The 24736-nt window shown below is 38.5% G+C and overlaps 1 protein-coding gene across 1 annotated transcript in view; it reads right to left on the bottom strand.

The window, feature by feature from the left end:
* Positions 1-9255: 9255 nt before the first annotated feature.
* Positions 9256-24736, bottom strand: part of gpr146 (G protein-coupled receptor 146) — a 36405-nt gene continuing 20924 nt past the window's right edge. The window contains exon 2 of the mRNA XM_057817086.1: positions 9256-14340. Within this exon, the coding sequence (XP_057673069.1) occupies positions 13304-14305 (1002 nt within the window). The 5' untranslated portion in view covers positions 14306-14340 and the 3' untranslated portion in view covers positions 9256-13303. The remainder of the gene's footprint in view (positions 14341-24736) is intronic.

Raw genomic sequence — 24736 nt, 5'->3', positions numbered from 1 at the left:
ATCCAGTCTAAATCAGAATAACATTTTGAAATATAATTACTGGTACACAATATAGGCAAGTTTTAGAAATGCTTAGTGTCAACTTAAGGTGTGATAGCAGATGTCATACTGTTCCATAATCTGAGCTTGGGGAAGCATATGGATGTTAAATAAGAGTGGTCTAAGAATTGTCCCTTGAGGGACTCCACACGTGAATTTGGTTCGTTTTGAACTGAGTAAAAGTAAAAGTAGTCGTACAAAAAAAAACTACTCAAGTACAAGTAATGAGTAACGTTGTGAGTAACTGCTTATATTTTTGTCTGGATTTTTTTTTTTTTTTTTTAAACAATGTATTTTTTTTCTTGGCACAAAATTATCTATATGGACTATTGTTATAATGGTATTGTACAATAACCCATTACATAACCAGATTAAGCCAAAGGAATACCAAAAAAAAAAAAAAAAATCATTGAATTCCAATGAGAGAAAAAAATTACAAAAATGAAGCATTATTCGTCCAAAGAGCATGAGTGCCCTCTGGTGGAGAAAAGAGTTCCTAGTTTAAATAGTGAAGAGTTCCTTCATAATTACTATTTTGAAATTAAAAGTATCATCTCTCCGGTTTTCCGTGGTCAGTCGGTGACAAATAAAAACTGGGAGAGAGGTTAAAATCCGCACTTTCCAGTCATGTTGAGGGCAGCGCTCTACATCATTTGTTTACAAAACATGCATTTTGTCCGTTGAAGACGATGACTTATGAAAGCATGCACTACATGGGTCCACTTCTAGGGTACATTTGAGCAACCTGAGACTCAAACTAAAGTGTTGTTATAAAAAAGTAATTTGGAAACAAATCTGAGATATCCAAGGACCGATCTACATCTGAGGCATACTGAACTACTCGAGCCAAAGTACTCTCAGGAAATTCTGATGAGTGATTTCATTTCACAGATTTTTTTTTTCATGTCAGATCATGTTCATGTCAGTGTCCCCACGAAAAAAAACATTCGCGTTGCATTACTGTAATCCACATAACGCAAACAATGATCCAAATAAGGGGTGGCTAGCTTGACTTCGTTGTTCCTTGTGGAGGGCTGGACTGACTGTTGTAGTTCTGCAGGTTAGCAAGTTCACACAGTTTATTGTTATGCTAACTCTGATGCCGGTCGGACTTTCAGTAGCAAAATTAGTGGTGTTTCCCCACCTTCACAACATTGACGGCTTTTTACAATACTTAAAGTGGTTGCTGCCGGCCGAAAAAAATAATATCCCTCCTCTTCGAAAGGGGGCGTAGGAGGCGGCATCAAGTTGACATGAATCTGTTGGGGCTGTGTGAGTGTGCCTGTATTGCCATTGGGGATGGGGGAGAGGTGGGTATGGCATGCAATCAAGTCATCAGCCAATCAAACATGCGTTTGAGGGGGGGGGGAAATGGAGCATTCAGAAAGTTAAAACGGATAAATGTAAGTCTGAATGTAATGAAAATAATTCACTTGGTAATGGTAAGGTCTATTCTAGCCTTACAACATATGGGAAGACAATCTAAACGACCTATACCTCTGATCTCACTATATAATGCAAATAAAGTTGCTTAAAAATTGGTGGGGACAATCTGAGCATCCTGACAAAAAAATGGTAGTGTTATGTCCCTGCCAGCTCATTGCAATTCTACGCCCTTGCATTAATGGTACTGAAAGAGTTAAACACAAGATTCAAAACAGTCTTTGATTTTTACAAAAACACGCACATACACAACAGTTGTAAAAGTTTGTTTTATGATTCTAAAAACATATGCTAATGTGGTTGAAGGCAATAAATTGTCCTGTCTGTTGAAGGTTAAACTTTGTTTACAAAAAAAAAAACATACCGCAAATTAAGTTTGTCGAAGACTAAAATACCTTTGAAGTCTGTGGAAACGCATGCATTAGTCTGCTATAAATTAAATTGGACTTTTCTGAATACAAACCGGTTGTTTTAGTTGTATACTAAACAGTTTACGAAAACTTGTTGATGATGACCCTGAACTGGAAAACAAACAAAAAACAACTATGCTAGTGTAAGCTAAGCACCAGGGTGAAAAACCCCACTGAACAACCTAACACAAAGGGCTAATGAAAATGTGTCCATTTAGCTTATGGATGACAAAATTGTCTATACCCAGACGTGGGTAAAGATTTTACTCAATTAAGAATAGCGTTACTTCAAAATAATATTACTCAAGTAAAGGCAAGGCAAATCTATTTATATAGCACAATTCAACACAAGGCAATTCAAAGTGCTTTACATCACATGAAGATCATAAAAATCACATTAAAATCAACAGAATGTAAAAACAAAGACAATCGAAATAGGAAATAAAATTATACATAAAAATCGCATTTAAACACGAATAGAATAAAAAAATAAATAAACAAAAAATAAAACAAATACTACTACTACTGCTAATAATTGAAATCAGCAATGGAGATAAGAGTAGAAAGCAAATAGTTTGAAATATATAGACAGTTATCGATATGCAGTGCTAAACAAAAGCATTTTTAGCCCTGATTTAAAGGAGCTAACAGTTTGAGCATACTTCAGACCTTCAGGTAACTTGTTCCAGAGGTGAGGAGCATAATAACTTAATGCTGCCTCACCCTGCTTGGTTCTTGTTCTTGAAACATTCAGGAGACTGGTTCCAGACGACCTTAGGGGTCTAGATGTTTCATAGGAATCTAACAAATCAAGCATGTATTTTGGTCTGAGGTCATTAAGTGTTTTGTAGACTAGCAGTAGTATTTTATAGTCTATCCTTTGACTCACTGGAAGCCAGTGTAACGATTTCAAAACCGGTTTAATGTGGTCCAGTTTCCTCGTATTTGTGAGGACTCTGGCTGCAGCATTCTGTACTAGCTGCAGCTTCCTGACTGATTTTTTATCGAGACTTGTAAATATACCGTTGCAATAGTCCAATCCGCTGAAAATGAATGCATGCATAAGTTTTTCCATGTCTTGTTGAATCAGAAGCCCCTTGATTCTGGCTATATTTTTTAGGTGGTAATAAGTAGATTTAGTGACGGACTTTAGATGGCTATCAAATTTTAGGTCTGAATCAAGAATTACACCAAGGTTTCTGACTTGATTTGTAGCTGTAAGTGACATTGTGCTAAGGTGCCTTCTTATCTTTGACCTTTCCTTTTTTTGGCCCAAAAACGATCACTTCTGTCTTCTCCACATTTAACTGGAGAAAATTATGGCACATCCATTCATTGATTTGATGAATACATTTACTCAGGGAGACTAAGGGACTAAAATCATGTGGGGACATAGAAATGTAGAGTTGTGTGTAATCTGCATAGGTGTGATAGCAAATGTCATACTGTTCCATAATCTGATCTTTGGGAAGCATATGGATGTTAAATAAGAGTGGTCTAAGAATTGTCCCTTGAGGGACTCCACACGTGAATTTGGTTCGTTTTGAACTGAGTAAAAGTAAAAGTAGTCGTACAAAAAAAAACTACTCAAGTACAAGTAATGAGTAACATTGTGAGTAACTGCTTATATTTTTTTCTGGATTTTTTTTTTTTAAACAATGTCTTTTTTTTCTTGGCACAAAATTATCTATATGGACTGTTGTTATAATGGTATTGTACAATAACCCATTACATAACCAGATTAAGCCAAAGGAATACCAACAAAAAAAAAATAATTGAATTCCAATGAGAGAAAAAAATTACAAAAATGAAGCATTATTCGTCCAAAGAGCATGAGTGCCCTCTGGTGGAGAAAAGAGTTCCTAGTTTAAATAGTGAAGAGTTCCTTCATAATTACTATATGGAAATTAAAAGTATCATCTCTCCGGTTTTCCGTGGTCAATCGGTGACAAATAAAAACTGGGAGAGAGGTTAAAATCCGCACTTTCCAGTCATGTTGAGGGCAGCGCTCTACATCATTTATGTTTACAAAACATGCATTTTGTCCGTTGAAGACGATGACTTATGAAAGCATGCACTGCAAGCTAGTTTCGTTGACAACCAAATTCTGTGATTTTTACTGAAACAAACAACAGACCTTTTCGTCCTCAATGAGGTAGACCAGAACCTTTGCACCTGGGCAGACTGTATCAGGCTAATGAAAATAGAATATAATTTTACTGGCAACATTCAGGCCAATTACCGTCATGAGGCTAAATTTAAAGAACAAGGCACCGAGCTAGATGATAACTGGTTTGTTTTATAAATGTACGTACATTTAGGTATACTGAATAAACAAAAGATAGCCTGTTTCTAATTACTGTATGTCAGTTTTCGGTCCAGTACATGCTCTTAATCAATGACGGGGTACAGTGCGTCATGACACTAAAGGGTTTTTGTAATCAAATTAGCCTTCAGGCAGATGTGAATATGGGATGAGCCGATATCTAATTTAGTCTCTTGACTGTGTTTAGGGACCTGTTCTGACGGGTGACTGTTTAATTTTGGCCTCAGGGTGCCATCGAGAACGCAGGTGGACGAGGACTACAGTAAGGTGCACTTCCAAATTTCATCCAGTAGAAGACGCTCTTGCCGAGAGTTTGGTTTAGAGCAAGTGAGTATCTTATTTCACAAACACTTGTTATCAAACATTTAAAATGTTTCAGTATGATTTGAACATGACAGGTGTTTGCTTCTAGGGTCCTTTTACTATTTATTTAACCTTACAAAATACTAGTTTATTCATGCTGTTTTTCAAGCATCATGACTATCTTCCTGATGTATGGTTGGTATATCTCCAGTATCCAGAACAAGTAAAACTGGAAATGACAGGTCATGGTTAGGACAGCAATATTGTCGAATATGTAAGTCAATGAATTTTTGCTGTCAAAAGCACTTTACTAGGGTCAGGTCGGTGTGAGTAAAGAGTGGGAGGTCTATATGAGGGAGGGTCCAAACAGACTCATCTGCCTCCACTTAAGCGTCTGGACGCGAGCGACATCTCAACATCTTCAAGAGCCGCAAACCACACACACGCACACAAAAAGCCAAACTTTGAGTAGCATTTTTTGTGTTCTTAGCAACGGCAAAAATCAACAAAAAGATGAAGAAGGATGAGGTTTACTTTTATTTAATTTTTTTAGGAGTGATGTCACAGGATTTCTGGCATTAAAATCCATTGTAGCCAACTTTAATATTTGATGGTTTTTCAGATTTGGACTGGAAAAAAAAGAACAGGTAATATCAGTTCACGAATAATGAATTCATTTTTCAGGTGAATTCGGTTTGTTGAAACCTAAAAACACATTATGTACATGCGAAAACGTCTTCGTTTTTTGTAAGACTAGAACTCGTCTAAAGTCGGACTAAATCCATATGCACAGATTAAAGTGTCCGAAAATGTCATTGCATGTAATTGACTTTTTTATATATGAATTCAAAGTTAAGACTTTGCCGGTAAAAATTGTGTCTATATAAGTTGTAAAGAAATAAATCAAACAACAAAAATGAACAAAAAAATAAATAAATTAGAATGTGTTAAAATTATTTTTCGAACAGATCATGCGACTAGCACCTTAGAGATGGTCATTTGCTTTGCTTAGCTAAAAACCACTTGAGGACAGACGATGCAAGATGGACATACGTAATTTTTTTCAAACTTGATCTTTCATAAACGACAACAACTACTGAGCGAGAACCAAAGGTTGAAGATGTGGACCGTGAACTGTCGGAGAGGACCACCAAAATGGTGAGAGGAGTTTCAGTTTGCCCCACTAAAGACGTTAATTGTACAACAGAGCCACCACCAGCTAAACCATATTCAATAGACATCGATCTTGGCCAAAAGCATAGCTGTCCTAAGCAGCCTGATTTATAATTCCCCTAAAAAATTACGGGAAGGGGGGGGGGGGGGGGGGGCACTAAATTTCAACGTATTATTATAAACATTCCTAACTAGAATATTCAGTCAAAAAGGATGGACTTCTCCTCCAGGTAAGACAGAAAAACATGCGCACTCACACGCACACACACACACCTGTGATGCCTTTATGTACAAGCATGGGCTAAGCTACTATCCGAGCATATAACATGTAAGTGAATTTTATTGTTGACACTGCGTTTTGGGGTCATCAACATGTTTTGCCCCTCCTGCCCGGCTGCCACAAAAGTCAAACTCCGCCTATGACTAAATCATCTTCGATGTTTAAAAAAAAAAAAAAAAAAAAAAAAAAAACACTTATGGAGTTTCTGTGAATACTCAAAATGGTAAATTTAAGGGAAAAATGCCCATTTGGTTATCTGAAAAACAAAGCCTTTGACGTGTACAACATAGTCAGGTGGTGACAACAATTGTGTTTATGACTTCAACAAAAACATAGTTTCGTGATGAAAACCCATACAGTAATGATGAATACGAAACTGTTCAAGGAGTCAATTGTAAACTCACTACAGCAAGTAAAATAATCTAACACAACCAAACACACCCCATTTGACGGCCCGAAAAACAAAAAAACATAAAATAAAACACACACACACAAAGCCAGGGGGTAAATGTTCCAACTAGGTGGTCCCACAGCCTTTTAAGTATTTGTGTGTGTGAGACTGACTGACCTATTTGCTAACTTTCAGTCTAGGAAGCTCCTTATTAAGGGGAAAAACAACTAATGGAGTGTGCAATGTCAGCATAAGCTTATCCCCCAGTTGATGCTTGTTAAGAGCTTTTTCTGGTTTGAGGTGCAATTTGAGAAGAAGGCTTTTATACCATTTCATTTTTGCAGAGGAAATGCCCCAACCTGAAACTTCCTGTAGCTGCAGATCAGTCTTGGCCCATTGTTCTCTACAAAACTGCTGTAGTTCAGTCAGATTCCTGGGATGTCTGGCATGAATCGCTGTCTTTAGGTCATGCCACAGCATCTCAATGGGGTTAAAGTCTGGACTTTGACTTGGCCATTCCAGAACGTGTATTTTGTTCTTCTGAAACCATTCTGAAGTTGAGTTACTTCTTTGTTTTGGATCATTGTCTTGTTGCAGCATACAGAGGGGAGAACAAGTATTTGATACATCCAGTTTTACAGCAAGGCTTTTTGTGCTGTCTAACAGCGAACTCTTGTGGTCGCTTTGCGACATGGTTTATTGTTTTCTTGCCAGTTCAATATGGCTGCACGACGTCTCGGGCTGACGCCTACGTTGTAATGTTGTGCTTATATGATCCTTGGACAAGATTTGTCCGTAAGTATGGTTGTTGTAAAGAATGTACATATTATGTTAGTAAGCGAAATGTTATATTTTTTTGTATCAGACGCTTTTTTTATGTTTAGTGAACCTGTATAGCGTGCTAAGCTAACGTTGTTGCTAATGCAATGCTTGTGTACTTTTTTTTTTGTAGTTTTACGACGGTCTAAGGAGGACAATGGTTTGAGGCCATTTTATTTATAAATCAGATGAAAAAGGAAGTCTGATTATTAAGGCGTCGTTCACTAGCTGTCTAGCTTTGGAAAAAGTAGACGCTTCGGAGTGAGGACAGCATAGACAGATTTAAATGACAGTAGAGTGAAATGCCCACTACAGTCCTTATGTACCGTATGTGGAATGTATATATCCATCTTGTGTCTTATCTTTCCATTCCAACATTTTACAGAATATATATATATATATATATATATATATATATATATATATATATATAATTTATAGAAAAATATGGCATATTTTATAGATGGTTTGAATTGCGATTAATTGCGATTAATTACAATTAATTAATTTTTAAGCCGTAATTAACTCGATTAAAATTTTTTATCGTTTGACAGCCCTAGTATACATACATATATACATATATATATATTAGTAATTATTATTTTTAAATTAATAATCCTTATTATTATTATTATTTTATTATAAATAAAAATATAAATGAAAAAAAAACTGAAATACACAAGTAACACTCTAAATGGCGTACCGTAAGCAACACGTCACTTCCGCTCATTAATATTCATGACATTAGCTACTGTTGCTGAGTAGGGACAAGCCACTGTTTGTCCCCAATAGGAAATGAATGGAAATCGTGTACGAAGGAGATGTTTACAAAGCTAAACCTACCAATTCTCTCCGAAAATGATGTGCCTGGTGCCAAATTGACTGGCAAAGATGTGGAAGAACATAAAAATGTTCAGTTAAAGAGATGGCTTTAGTGTCGAAGGCTGAAAAAGACGAAAAAAACGAGCCAACCTAAGCATAGCTTTAGCTTTTTTATCGACGCGACTGACAATGACATTCTCCTGTTTCAACAAGCTATCCTTTACCATCAGCCCCGTCTTTCTTATATATCCTCTGGTTGTCCTACGTCTCTTACCTTTCTTGGGGGTAATTTAGTTAGCATTGTGTAGCGATCGCAAATGCTACTCAGTGACAGCCAATGAACAGTTTTAATTTTTTCATTGATAACACATCTTAATCCTATAATTTATTTACACTTCCCCCTTACTGAAGTTGTTATATATATAACAGAAACGGTAACAGTGGCAGTCAGATACCTTTGTAATTCTTTTCAGGTCATTCATTGTCAGACAGAAGCAGTACGGCACAATGTTACGCTAAAAAAATAAGTTAAAAATATAAAAATGGCTTACCTCTTTGTCCTCTGAAAGACCATGTCAACCCAACATAATGTTTACTGCATATGAAACGTGAATGGATTCGCTGGTGTTAAAGTCCGTGCAAGTTGATTCGGTCTTCACATTTTTTCCTCCCGAGTTTTTGGTTTCCGGAAACGTATGAAGAAAACATCCTTCATGTGTCGTAATGTCTAGAGTCGTTTCTACAAGTTCCAAAAAAGCAAAGCATGATGGCATGTTCGTTTTTGAAAGATTACCGGAAAAAAGTAGCACTTTTTACGTTGGGTCTATGCGTGGGCGGGCCTATAATGTCCCACTTCGGTTTTACTTCCGCTTTACGATGCGACGTCACGGTCTAAAAATAGCCTGCGTGCGGTACGCCATTAAGCCTGAAGGATATATCGTTAAAACATCGCCATGGCGATGTGCGCGATAGTCCCATCGCAAGCACGTGCGATAGTTTTTTAATCCATATACGCCTTGCTTTCTACTCTGCGCACAGCCTCACACCCTCCCTCTCCCAGCCCTTTGTTCCTCTCAGTCACTAGCTTATTAAAGTTAACGATGGCTTTGATCTGGCCAAAGAAGCAGACTTCACACGGGCATCTGTCAATCATCGTTTAACTTGTTAAACAGTTTCTGCAAGGAAGCAGCGCTGGAATGAACGTGCTAAGGTAGCTAAGGTAGATAAACAGAAGCATTTAATACAGCCAAGCAGTTATCCACTCCAGTACTTTATTCTTGTTCAAAAATGATTTGGTTGGACAGTTATGTTTAAAACTGATCATAATTTTGACATATGAAGTGCTTAAAAACCATTTTATATACATTTTTTAAATCACTTTGGGGGAAAAAGTGAGACAAAACACGTCTTATATGTATCTCTTTCCAATGCTAAATCTGAATACAGTGGTACCTCTACATACGAAGTTAATTCGTTCCAAGACCTTGTTTCTAAGTCGAAATGGTCGTATGTCGAGCAGGATTTTCCCATAGGAATACATTAAAATTCCATTAATTCGTTCCACACCCAAAAACCTTCACTAAATCCATAATAAATACTGCTGGTACAATTATTATAAATGGCAATTAAACATAGCAAAATAAATAAGTTATTAATAAAAATCAGAATAATATAATAATGATAATAATAATATTAATAATAATAATAATAATAAAATAAAAATGATTCCGTTAATAATGTAACAAATTGGATTCTAATGTGGCGGACACTTTTTGCTGTACCTGAATGCACCGCGGGGCTGACGTCACAGTGAGATAGGTCAGTGCGGTAGAGATAATACTTTCGTTTTCTTGAGAGCACAGTCAACTGCAGAGGGCAATGGGCGTTTTGTGTTGAATAAGTTCTTAAATAAATTATAAAAACGTGACGAAGCTGGAGATTTCTTTGGCGATGTTACCACAATAATAATTGTCACCTTAACTTATAAAGACTGGCGAACGGTGGTCGGAAGAGGACCGTGGAGCTGTATTGTTGAGCCAGCTCACGGATGCGCACCCCACGCTCATATTTTTCTATAATTTGCATCTTCATTTCAAAGGTAAGCATCACTTTTTTCCTTGTTTCACCAACTGTACAAACTTTTTGGAAACCTGTGTTGATTTCTCACACAAGAAAATCCGCCGTGAGTTCGTTTACGTTGCTGTCGTGTCGTCGTATTTAGAGCATGTCGTCGGATGTAGAAACAAATGGCGCGTCAAATTTTACGTCGGATGTCGAAAAGATCTTGTGTCGAAGCGATCGTATGTCGAGGTACCACTGTAAATACATTGAGCACAAAAAAACACACCAAAAAAAAAAAAAAATTGGAGGGGTGCGCTACTTCGCGATTTTTCACTTATCGCGGCGGGTTCTGGTCCCCATTAACCACGAAAAAGAATGGGATCACTGTACACTGTGGTGATGGTGAGTCATCCAAAGTCTTTCCAAACAGCTATTCAAGTCATCAAGTGAAAATTTCTTCCAAAAAATATATAGTTTTTTTTTAATATCGCAATATAATAACGCAATATATCGCAAACCCCCAAAAAATCGCAACAATAGTTTTTTCCAATATCGTTCAGGCCTACTTTAAATTCATTTAAACTGGGAAGCCTGGCTGTGAATGCTCATGTTTCAGTGGCACTGACGGCGCGAGACGTCCAATCCATTTTGACTGGGAGTTCGTTCATTGGTCCCTCCCAGTCTAAAGGGATTGGACATCTAACGCCACCAATGGCAGCCACTAAGTTAAATGAGTTCCTTGTAAAGGTTGAAAATTTTTTGAAATCCAAATTAATGCATGAAATGATAATAAAGTGACAGATACGCAAGCAAAGGGCAATCCTTGTTAGTTTAATGTTTATTCAGTCTTTGACTCAGATGACAGTAGATTACTTAGAGAATCTAGATAAATCTCTGACAAAAAAAAAATCTGTACGTGTTGAATAAGCACCTTACAGTACAGTATATCTCTCGTTTACAATATATACATATTCATTTCGCATCATGTTCACTTATATACAGGGGAAAAGCTTGAGAGGACACGTTTGGACCTTATGAGGTTTTGCCGTTGAGAGTAAAAACATTACCGGGTAAATGTGAATATAACTGAACCTGGAAGCTGCAAAGCAAAACTGTAAGCTTGATCACATACTGTATGAAGCCAGAATTCCAAATAAAATTATTTCTTTGTCCAAGAGGTGGTGCTGCGGCGATAAGATGAGGAAAATGGGCAAAATGATTGTCGTCCATTTGAAATTAAATTCAGTGGGGCAAACAGCAGTTTGTAAGGGAAATAAATGGAGTCATCAGGGACTCGTTTTGCTTAGTGGGCAAGTGTCATTTTTAACCAAAGTGAATCGTAGTCAACATATACAGGAGACTGTATTGTATGGACAGCTACTGTGGACTTTGAGCAGCTAATGATTAACTGATAGGATATGTTTTATAAAGGGCTATAATAAGAGCACATAAGATTTCTCTCAAAAAGTGTCAATTTTTCACGATGTACAGTGGAACCTCCTGAAGTCGAACAAACCTAAAAAGCACCGTTTGCCTTTTTCTTTGGCTTTTGCTGTTTTGTAAAACCAACACAGGCGGGTGAAGAAAGAAAAGTGCAACAAACAAACAAAAATAAAATAAAATGCAAGCTTTAGGTTTAACAAATCAGCTTCCATTGATGGCAATAGATGTCCAATCCATTCGAACTGGGAGGGAATGAATAATCACTGCCTGTCCATTGTCGTCCACAAAAATCAATAGCTGTAATTTTGTAAATCAGTAGCTGGAGATTTTATATTGAACATCTTTTGGCAGGATTGTTAGTTGATATCTTTGTTTATTAAAAAAAATTCAAATAGGCTATTTCTGTATCAAGTTAACTTCAAAAAAACATTTCTACACTGCTTAGAAAAAGGGGGTATCATTATATAGAGTGGGGTGTGGTCCAAAATGATTTGGAGGCGGGGCTATTGTATAACTAGTAAGTACACAATAATTATACACTGTAGTAATTTTTTACAAGTACAACAGTCAGGTGCAACTTGCAATTTTTCTTAACACTTTAGTAAATTATACGTCAAATTATGTTCGACTTTGGAGGTTCCACTGCATTTCTGTTTTCATTTTTAAAAAAGTGCTTAACTAAATATAAGCAAACAAAAATGACTAATAGTAAGCCTTTCTCAATTAGAAGCCTGGGTAGCAAATGCTACCAAAATGAATGCTGAGAAGCTTGCGCTGGAGCCAAATTGATCACCTTCTGCATAATGAGGTAAAGCGGTTATGTCTGAACCTTTAACAATGAGGGTGTCAGATTCAGTATTCAGACGTGAAGTCATTTGGGAAAGTGAAATTCTAAAAGTAACCTTCTAATACAAAACCAAAAATAGGCTAAATATGCATGAATGCAAAACAGTGCCGTTAAGTTTTTGGCATTGAAACAATCGTTGGCATGGTAGAAAAAGATCACAACGCTCAAAGGCACATTATCCATCCATTGTGTGTAGCGCTCACAGCTAAACTGAAGCCTGTTCAAGCTACAGTATGAAGTCACATTTTCAGTTTCTTTTTCGGTTTTTCAATCAAATCCAATTTTGGCGTGAACGCATTTCAAGGTTTCACAAAAAGAGTGGAGCGGCTTACGGCTCTTTCCTAGAATGCCAACATTTATTTTTGATGCTAAAGTTTAATGGCAGTGTTCTGGCTCCATCACAATGGAATTCTGGCAGCAGAGTAAAAGTTGAATCCAACAGTAGACCTTCAAGTCACGTTGGAGTTAATTTATAGGCCGAGCAGCTTGTCTTTGTTAAACATAGTGCTTTGTGAACATAGCTAGCTAATGTTCTCCCCGCACAATTACTTCATTTCATAGTCCCATATGTCGTTCCCCAACCGATTAACTCGGGGGAGATTGGTCATATAGAAGAGCTTAGCGAATGTACGTAGACATTCGAACGTTCATCACATTGCCTGGATGTCAGACCACTGCAATGATGAGGAGCTAAGAGCTGCAGCCAAAGTGACTTAGTGGAGAACTTCCCTTGGTCACAAACACACACAACACGCACACACATCAAAATGGCAGCACTTAGTGGTTTCTTGGATCCGTTGGATCGTGCTCCGGAAGGTGACAGGAAATTCCACAGTTTTCTATGTCGCGCTTTAACGCAGTCCAGAATGGCGAGGGCGCGGCGGTGAGATACTGGCTCTGGAGGGTTATGAGATAAGTGCTGAGGGAAAAGTGTGGTGGGGAAGTTTCACGTGACCACTTGCTGCACTGTGGAGCGTTCATGGGGGCAGGACTGGTCCCGGCAGCGTAGCCTGGCCAGGAGCCGCCGTAGCTTGTTGGAGAAGTTCTTGTTCATTTGGCGGTACATAAGCGGCATGGCAAAGCTGCTGGAGAACGCCATCAGTTTGGACACGCAACGCAGGAAGTAGTAGGTGGGCAGATAGCGCGAGCCGCCTACGTACGCTGGCGCCCCAGCCACCGTGTGGACAAGGAGCGTCACGTAGTAGGGACTCCAAAGCACAAACTGCACGCACACGGAGGCTAGCAGCAGGCGGTGGATGGACGGGTCCAAGCGGGCCGAGTCCTGGTCCAGCGGCGTGGACTCCTTCCGGATGCGCAGGATAAGAGCGAAGGCATACAGTACTGCCACGGCAGGCACCACGTAACCGATGAACATCATGATGGCGTCAGCCGCCTCCTTGTTCTGCATCTTGGAACACTCCACCATCTTGGTGGAGATATGGTTGCAAACGTAGAAGAGCAACGAGGAGAAGCTCGTGAGCACGGCGCCGCCCCAGATGAAGCCACATACGTGCTTGGTATTGTATACGCTGGACATGTAGGTGCGCGGAAGGGCGCGCTCGATGTAGTAGTCCAGACTGAGCAGCGTGGTGGAGTACATGATGACCAGCGAGGAAATGTTGAAGAGGATAAGCAGTGTGATGTAGACCTCGTTTGTGTATTCCCATGCGTGCCAGCGGGTAAAAGTGGAGCTCAGCAGCTCGATGGGTGCCACCGCGTTGAGCACCAGGCCCGCGATGGCCATGTTGACGAAGTAGACGTCGGGCATAGTCATGGATACCTTGTTGGAGAGGTTGACGACCACAAGCAGCACATTGTAGCAGAGACCCAATGGAAAGCACACCAGCAGGTAGACCAGGGACAGCACGGACAGGATGAGGCCAAAGTCCTGGCACAGGCGGAAGTCCACGCTGGTTTCCGTCTCGTTGTAAACCATGCAGATCCACATCGCTGGACCCTGGGGCAGGTCAGGCTGCGGATGGACTGCAATAAAAAATCACAATTGTCTTTAATAGCCATGTCACTCGAGCAAATACTTTGTATTTGTTGCACTTATGACAATGGTACTGACTAGGGGTGTGACAAAATATCGAAATGGTGGTATATCGTGATACTTTGTATCCCAAAAGGTTATCGATATGCTCCTGCAAGAATCAAGATATCATTTTAAAAAGGTGTCAATGTCTAAAAAAAATAATAAAAATGAACCAACAAGTTGCTACCAAAATCTTCCACCATAATAGTGTCTCAGTTAACTCTTAAGGCTGCCTTGACGGTGCTCGACACCCAATCCATTTAGACTAGGAACGTTCCTTCATTCGAAACCAGAGCATTCACAGTCATTCTGTCAGATTTTCAGGGCATTTATAGGTCACTTGCTGTTCATAAAATACCCCAAAATCAACGGGAAGTAACTGAAAATCAACAGGTAAATGACCTTAAATGGCCCAAAATTACCTCATTGCCTGGCTACTGCGGATGGACTGCAATCAAAAATCACAATTGTCTTTAATAGCCATGTCACTCGAGCAAATACTTTGTATTTTTTGCACTTATGACAATGGTACTGACTAGGGGTGTGACAAAATATCGAAATGGTGGTATATCGTGATACTTTGTATCCCAAAAGGTTATCGATATGCTCCTGCAAGAATCAAGATATCATTTTAAAAAGGTGTCAATGTCTAAAAAAAATAATAAAAATGAACCAACAAGTTGCTACCAAAATCTTCCACCATAATAGTGTCTCAGTTAACTCCAAGGCTGCCTTGACGGTGCTCGACACCCAATCCATTTAGACTAGGAACGTTCCTTCATTCGAAACCAGAGCATTCACAGTCATTCTGTGAGATTTTCAGGGCATTTATAGGTCACTTGCTGTTCATAAAATACCCCAAAATCAACGGGAAGTAACTGAAAATCAACAGGTAAATGACCTTAAATGGCCCAAAATTACCTCATTGCCTGGCTACTGACTGCCATAGACGTTCAATCCATTTGAAGTGGGAGGGATGGCAGCGAATGAACGAATTTTCATTCGCTGTCACCCTCCCAGTTCAATTGGATTGGACGTCTACTCGTGATAAACTCATTCCAATTCACAGCAGAAGCTTTTTAGCAATTTTTAGAATATCCTAGAATGATTTCCTGACCAATGTATCGATAATCGTTGTATCGCCATATCATCGTTATCGTGAGCTTTGTATCGCAAATCGTATCGTATCGTGAGGTACCAAGAGGTTCCCACTCCTAGTGCTGACAGACTAGCACATGTTTCGAATTACAACAAGTACATTTTGAGGCATTAAAAAAGAACACGTACAACACACAAGCATGAACTGCTGCTAACTCATTGGCTGCTATTGACAGCAATAGATATCCAACCCAGGTGAAATGGATTGGACAAACTCACTGAAATTCACAGCGGATGGATGAAATGGGCCACATAATTAGACGTCTATAATTGGAATAACACGGTCAATTCCACAGGGCTCTGCAGATCGGCCTTGCACCATCGGGCCGTAACCAATGAAGTCCTTGTTCTGGTGGAGCCACACAAAACGGAATTGTTTGACGCCTCTGCGGGTTACTTTTCAGCCTCGCCGTCTGTCACATTGTCACATGCAGGCCTGCTGTTTTCCACATGGCTTAAAACAATGGTATTCAACATATCAGTCCAATATCCCCTTGGTAACCTATCTTACGTACATTACTTTTCAATTTCTATCATCACTTTTTTTTTATCCCCGTTCCATGGGTTTACTTTTAAAATAGTAAATGTAGAGTACTTACATTGTATAGTGCATTTCTATACGTTTTGGTAACACTTTACAATAAGGGTCTCTTAATTGACATTAGTTAATGCATTTTTAGAAAATAATGTTTAAGTAATATTACAATAATTAATATAATTGCTTATCTAACATTTATTAATATGTTAATTAACATGAGTTAATGCATTAGTTAATGCCTAACCAGACAGTAACTAATGGTTTGGTAAAATTAAAAATATATACAGGCCTAGAAAGGGTTAGGGTTTCTTAAGTTAGCATTTATAATTTCTTAGTTAAGGAACACATGTGCTACACTTTACAATAAGGGTCCAAAAAGCATTCAGTAGTGGTTAATAAAGGTTAAGGGGGGGGGTATTATTTCCCGTGAACGTACCTCATAAGTATTACTTAACCTTAATTAACCATTACTGAATGTTTTTTGGACCCTTATTGTAAAGTGTAGCACACGTATCCCTTAACTAAGAAATTGCAAATGCTTACGTTCCCCTCTCTTACCCTTTATCAACCATTACTGAATGCTTTTTGGACCCTTATTGTAAAGGTTATGAATTAACTAATGCATTAACTAATGCATTAACTCATGTTAATTAATATATTAATAAATGTTAGATAAGGGATTAAATGAATTATTGTCATGTTAATTAAACATGAGTTACTGTCTAAAAATGCATTGACTAATGCATTAATTCATGTTAATATATTAATAAATGTTAGATAAGGGATTAAATGAATTATTGTCATGTTACTTAAACATGAGTTACTGTCTAAAAATGCATTGACTAATGCATTAATTCATGTTAATATATTAATAAATGTTAGATAAGGGATTAAATGAATTATTGTCATGTTACTTAAACATGAGTTATTGTCTAAAAATGCATTAAATAATGTTAATTAAGGGACCCTTATTGTAAAGTGTTACCCGTGTTTTTATCATTCTTAAAGCGCTTTAAATTAGCTCACATTCACCCATTTACGCACACATTAATACAGCAATGGAGCTGCTGACATACAATGTCCCGCCCCTGGGGGCAAATTAGGGTTCAGTGTCTTGCCCAAGGACACTTGGACAGTGGGCAGTCATAGCCAGAAATTGAAAAGCTGACCCACTGGTCCCAGGACGACTCGAACTACAAAGTTACTGTATGTCAAACAATTCAAAAGAAATATCCGATTTTCATCGGTAAATTTCATTACATCATTATTTCTTGAATCCGATTATCCATTAAATCAATGCAAGAATTTGTGTAATACTCAGTTCCAAAAACATTTCATAACCACAGATCAACTGCAACAGTTAAAACAAAAAAGCTATGAACTGGCTCATAAACTGGGAGGCTCATAATTAGGGGTGTGACAAAATAGCCAAATGGTGATATATCATGATACTTTGTATCCCAAAAGGTTATCGATATGCTCCTGCTTAGAATCAATATATCGTTTATAAACGGTGTCACAGTCAGTGTTGTTAATCTTACTTTAAAAAAGTAATCAATTGCAGTTACAAATTACTTCTCCCAAAAAGTAATTACGTGAGTAACTCAGTTACCTGAATGTAAGAGTGATTAGTTACTTGGCAAAACTATGTTTTTTTTTCTCAAAAAAACAAAACAAAAAAACAAGTCACACAATGTGAAGTTTAAAGGGTTTTTCGGACAATTGGCCCTAGCCCAATTCTTTAACCTAAACTTAACTAGACACAGGGGTATTGCGGATATTGCGATAACTACTGTAGATAGTAACTAGGGCTGTCAAACGATTAAAAATTTTTAATCGAGTTAATCACAGCTTAAAAATTAATCATAATTAATCGCAATTCAAACCATCTATAAAATATGCCATATTTTTCTGTAAATTATTGTTGGAATGGAAAGATAAGACACAAAACGGATATATACATTCAACATACTGTACATAAGTACTGTATTTGTTCATTATAACAATAAATCAACAAGATGGCATTAACATTAACATTCTGTTAAAGCGATCCATGGATAGAAAGACTTGTAATTCTTAAAAGATAAATGTTTGTATAAGTTATAGCAATTTAATATTAAAACCCCTCTTAATGTTTTCGTTTTAATAAAATTTGTAAAATTTTCAATCAAAAAATAAACGAGTAGCTCGCCATTGTTGATGTCAATAATTACACAATTCTCACGGTGCTGAACCCATAAAATCAGTCGCACCCAAGCGCCAGCAAATGGCGACAAAACACCAAAAAACACAAGTAACAAGTGCTTATGACCCTAAACTGTCATTTTAATCTGTTTGAACGGGGCATGTGCGTTAATTGTGTCAAATATTTTAACGTGATTAATTTTAAAAATTAATTACCGCCCATTAACACAATAATTTTGACAGCCTTAATAGTAACCTTTACTACTGTATGTGTGGAAATCATTTAATGTTGTGAATCAACCGATGAAGTTGTTAAAATTGCTCCCGTTATTGCATTAGTCACCTTCTGTCTACTTTCGACATGTGTAAGTTTTAAAAGTGTTTCATCATTTAAAGATAGATTTTGAGTTAGGTTTTGTCGATTTAGGAGCAATGTAGATAAAAGTTACTTAGGTTTGCTAGGAGGGTCCTCTACAACAGAACCTTCCTGAGAAGTCTACTGCTTTAAAATGGCGGCTGTTTACTAATGCATCTAGTTCTTTATAAATGTTGCTAACGACGCCGTGTCTGTTATTTGCATCTAGTTCTGTGCCTTGCAAAAGTATTCGGCCCCCTTGAATCTTGCAACCTTTCGCCACATTTCAGGCTTCAAACATAAAGATATGAAATTTAATTTTTTTGTCAAGAATCAACAACAAGTGGGACACAATCGTGAAGTGGAACAACATTTATTGGATAATTTAAACTTTTTTAACAAATAAAAAACTGAAAAGTGGGGCGTGCAATATTATTCGGCCCCTTTACTTTCAGTGCAGCAAACTCACTCCAGAGGTTCAGTGAGGATCTCTGAATGATCCAATGTTGTCCTAAATGACCGATGATGATAAATAGAATCCACCTGTGTGTAATCAAGTCTCCGTATAAATGCACCTGCTCTGTGATAGTCTCAGGGTTCTGTTTAAAGTGCAGAGAGCATTATGAAAACCAAGGAACACACCAGGCAGGTCCGAGATACTGTTGTGGAGAAGTTTAAAGCCGGATTTGGATACAAAAAGATTTCCCAAGCTTTAAACATCTCAAGGAGCACTGTGCAAGCCATCATATTGAAATGGAAGGAGCATCAGACCACTGCAAATCTACCAAGACCCGGCCGTCCTTCCAAACTTCCTTCTCAAACAAGGAGAAAACTGATCAGAGATGCAGCCAAGAGGCCCATGATCACTCTGGATGAACTGCAGAGATCTACAGCTGAGGTGGGAGAGTCTGTCCATAGGACAACAATCAGTCGTACACTGCACAAATCTGGCCTTTATGGAAGAGTGGCAAGAAGAAAGCCATTTCTCAAAGATATCCATAAAAAGTCTCGTTTAAAGTTTGCCACAAGCCACCTGGGAGACACACCAAACATGTGGAAGAAGGTGCTCTGGTCAGATGAAACCAAAATTGAACTTTTTGGCCACAATGCAAAACGATATGTTTGGCGTAAAAGCAATGCAGCTCATCACCCTGAACACACCATCCCCACTGTCAAACATGGTGGTGGCAGCATCATGGTTTGGGCCTACTTTTCTTCAGCAGGGACAGGGAAGATGGTTAAAATTGACGGCAAGATGGATGCAGCCAAATACAGGAACATTCTGGAAGAAAACCTGTTGGTATCTGCACAAGACCTGAGACTGGGACGGAGATTTATCTTCCAACAGGACAATGATCCAAAACATAAAGCCAAATCTACAATGGAATGGTTCAAAAATAAACGTATCCAGGTGTTAGAATGGCCAAGTCAAAGTCCAGACCTGAATCCAATCGAGAATCTGTGGAAAGAGCTGAGGACTGCTGTTCACAAACACTCTCCATCCAACCTCACTGAGCTCGAGCTGTTTTGCAAGGATGAATGAGCAAGAATGTCAGTCTCTCGATGTGCAAAACTGATAGAAACATACCCCAAGCGACTTGCAGCTGTAATTGGAGCAAAAGGTGGCGTTACAAAGTATTAACGCAAGGGGGCCGAATAATATTGCACGCCCTACTTTTCAGTTTTTTATTTGTTAAAAAAGTTTAAATTATCCAATAAATTTTGTTCCACTTCACGATTGTGTCCCACTTGTTGTTGATTCTTGACAAAAAATTAAAATTGTATATCTTTATGTTTGAAGCCTGAAATGTGGCGAAAGGTTGCAAGGTTCAAGGGGGCCGAATACTTTTGCAAGGCACTGTATATGATATCTACCGTAGCATCATCTGGGCGTAGTTTGTAGGCTATCGGTTACAGTCAGGTATTATTAGAGCCACCTAGCATAGTAGCATCGCGTTTGCAACGGCGTCACAACTTCCTTGCCTCCTCCCTACTCCTGCTCTGCTCTCTCGTCTCCGTGAGTGCGTCTCTCTCAGACTTTTCTCGCGTCAGTCAACCAACATAGTAACGCACGCCTTTCTCGCCTCAGTAACGGTAACGGCGTTGCCAAGATGAGAAAAGTAATTAATTAGATTACTCACTAATGAAGAAAATAACACTGTTAATAACGCCGTTATATTCTAACGCTGTTATTAACAACACTAGTCAGTTTTTAGGAGAGAAAAAAAAAATGTTCCACTAGAATAGTTTCTTTTAAAGTGCCTGTGACACGATAAAAAAAAAAATCTTAAATGCCATTTTAATTGGAATTAAAATCATATTTTGAGACGATTTAACTATATACAACAATTTGGCAAAGAGCAGAGGACGAGAAATGAGTCTTTAAATCTGCCGTTTAGCTCCTCCTGTCATTACAACGCTCTGGCCCCTCCATCTGGGTGATGACGTCGGCAGAGTAGCAATTTCAGCAGATTTGGAATTCAGCCCAGTGGAGGAAGCGTTTTTCAGCGATTTTGTTTCAAGTGATATTTTTGATCCAGAGGAAGCCTGTGGCATACAGCCATAGATGTTTGAGTCGTATTTGGAGGAAGAGGAAGATTCAGAACGACAACAAACATGAGGCTGATGACTAGAGCATACTGTAAAATGTCATTGTTTTTTCGCTCTACTCCAATATTTTTATAGGATATTCTTTGTATCAAAGTATTTTTCACCGATTGCTAAATAAATTGTATGGTCATGACAAATAACAGTCTTGTGCTAAATGGAATATGAAATATTAAAAATGCATTTATTCAGGAATTGACTGAAAGTCAACAGCAAATTATCTGAAATACCCCCATATTGAACTCATTGGTTACCATTGGCCGCCATAGACGTCCATTTCGTTTAAACTGGGAGGGATGGCAGCAAATGAACGAATGTTCATTCGTTGCCGCCCTCCCAGTTCAAATGAATTGGACGTCTACTAGTAATAAACTCAATTCAATTCGCAGCAGAAGGATGAAAAGAGCTTGTTTTTCTGTTTATCACTTGTAAAATATTGAATCGTTAATTGTTATATTTGTTACATTCTATCACTTATCTTTATCGTGCAGTGAGGTACCGACAGGTTCTCACCCCTACTCATAAGTAAAGGTATAAACAATATTTCAGTCTTGAATGCAGACATGGGAGGAATCCTGATTTGACAACATGGGCTGATATATTTGAGGAATTTTTGGCGACTTTGTACGAAGCGCTTTGAATCTTCTTGACACATGACGACGACTAGATTTATAAAGAGTGAAATGTGAAGCAGGCTGCGGAGAAGACGCCACTCCGAGCGTCTGGGAGTTCAAGGCGAGGTCAGGGAAAATGACTGGGAGCGTCCGGGATCAGGCCCAAATTGTCCAAAGTGCTCCCTTTTGTTATTTTCACAGGGCTTAATTTGGACTTTTGCAGATTTGGCCTCCTTACAAAGATTTCTTTCCCTGTTGATGGGTAAATAAACTCAGGAGCAAAACATGTGCTAATCTGCAACAAAGTGCAGGAAGGCCGCTTTGTTTTTGGAAGGATGACTTGCATTTCCAGTAAAAAAGGGGAAGCATTTTTCTTCCTGCACTTACGTAAGATCCACTACTGAGGGTCTAGTTTGGCCTACGGGAGGCAGAGACGTCAGTCCGTCTCCGTACTACTCCAGCTGGCTATAATGAGTCTGTGGCTGAGACTGGGAGTCAAAGCAGTTGGACTGAAAACAGGGTCAGCAGGAAGAGTGTCTCCAGTTACTCTCGACAAAAGTCTGTTTTCACCCACAGCAGCACCGCACAGGCCCCGTGCAAACAGCACCGAGTGAATCATTTACAAGCACTTTCCTTGTTGAAGGCTCACACAGCAATTAGCCAGCTAATAGTCCTCTCCCTGAAGGCTTCTTAAACTGAAACTGCATTGTGTAATATACAATAAGTTGATTAGAGCAAACGGGTATTGCGTTGATTTCATTTACAGCACTCGGCAAGGTAAAATCATCAATAGAATAAGCAAAGATTAAGTGAAAAAACAATTCAGAAGACTTATTGAACTGAATCAAAATGGGAATTATATCTATGTGTATGTGTGTGAATGTACTGTAGAACAAGCGGTTGTTGAAGTGTTTGTATGAGTCTCGTTAAGTAAAAAAAAATAGTTCGCAACTGCAATGTAGTTTTGAGGTAAACTAACCGTTGTGTAACGGTACACAAAAATCTCGGTTCGGTACGTACCTCGGTTTTGAGGTCACGGTTCGGTTCATTTTCGGTACAGTAGGAAAACAAAATGCAAAATATAAATGTGCTAGTTGTTTATTACACACCTTTGTGCTTTCAGCAATAGGAACATTAGCCTATACAAAGCTAGAATTCTGCTCAAAAAGTAGCGGGTATTTAAAGATAATCCAACAACAATTTGCCTTTCAGACCCCGCGTATTGGTCAGCTTTCTTTCTGAAAGAAAGAAGAAAAAAAAGAAGTCCTGTGCTAATGAGAAAAAGCAATGCCAATGACAAAGATTTTAACATGTATTTTACAAATGAAATGCCTCAATGAATCATTCTTTTTTTCTTATGATCGGTTTTCAAAAGCTTTATCGGTGGATTTTTTCAAGTTAAAGCGCCACACAGAAATTCATAAATTTAATTGTGTAAGCAGGATCTGTGTATTATTCTTATCTAAATGGGCTATTATTTATTATGCGTTTATATTTTACAAATGTGATTTAGTATTCATTTAAATTGTATATTTTTTGTTGTATAACTTTAGTTCCTATGTGAATATTAGTTCCTACTTGTTTTGTTGTTGTAGGAGGGTTTTGTATTGAACACGGGGCCGTTTTGGTTATTATTATGGCAGAGAAGACAGCAGTAAATCAACAAAGACAAGTCAACTGTGCCCCGATCTACCACTCAAGAGATTTGATGGACTCAAAGTGGGTTACGATTGCATATTAGTTTGAAAATTGACCGGATCCACCGTATTTTTACACGAGTGACTTCCAGTCTGCCCGATCCTCGCTACCGGTAGTAGTATTGACGCAGGAGAGTCGCGTCTCGCGTCAAATAATAAACTCTGCCGTTCTTTTCGCGTGCGTCGTGTTGAGCCGCTTCTGGGACGCGTCTAACACGCGGCCGCACTGCGACTGGTGTGCATTGGCTGATTGACTTTAATGCCCGCGTTTCACTGCGTTCTCGCGGCTGCCACGTTGTCGCACCGTTGACGTTTCTGGGTTATACTGTCCTACCGTATTAGTCCTCATTATAGTAGAGAAGACGGAGTAGATATAATCTACACAATGAAACTGTAACCCGATCGACTCACAGCCTCGAAAAGTAAGGGTTACATTACGTCAGAAACTCGTTCAGTACGCCTCCGTTCCGAACCGAGCACCACGTACCGAAACGGTTCAATACAAATACATGTACCGTTACATGTATGTTGTTATACCCTTAGCTAACAGTGTGCCTAGCTTGGTCAAAATTTCATCATTGTATCTCCCCACATTCCGGATGTCCTATAGACCCTACCCACGTGACGTCACAACTCCGCTCTCCTGAATGATACCGCCCAATTGTCCGTCAAAACATAGTGTTAACCTGTTACGGCTACGTATATTCCTCCTATTTACGGCGTCTTTTTCTGCTCCTTAACATTAATAATCAAAATGGTGAAGGCGTGTGTGGCTGTTGGTTGCACTAACAGAGAAGATGGAAGGAGAGACTTGAAGTTTTACCGTATTCCGAGGGATCCAAAGAGGAGAGCAAAATGGACGGCTGCAATTCGACGTGAAAACTGGGCACCAAAAAATCACCACAGACTATGTAGTAGTCATTTTATATCCGGTAAGATGCATTTAAGATATACTTAAAAATTAAAAAAATTAAAATTAATAAAAAACATTTTATAGCATTTAAGATAGCCAGTTGTTCTCTTGCTGTACATGGATCTTCATTTGTTTTTTAAATCTATTTTTTTAGATAAAAGTGCAATTCTGCAGTTTAAAGAAACACTTAGGAATTTTATTTTGTATTCACATTTACTACTCTTTTGAAAGTGCATCCTTTGTTTTACATCTAAAACTGATTCTGCAACACATTAAAA

Source organism: Corythoichthys intestinalis, chromosome 16, assembly GCF_030265065.1.
Source record: "Corythoichthys intestinalis isolate RoL2023-P3 chromosome 16, ASM3026506v1, whole genome shotgun sequence".
Taxonomy (NCBI): Eukaryota; Metazoa; Chordata; class Actinopteri; order Syngnathiformes; family Syngnathidae; genus Corythoichthys; species Corythoichthys intestinalis.
The sequence above is the reverse complement of the archived record's forward strand: the minus strand, read 5'-3'. Positions and strand labels throughout refer to the sequence as shown.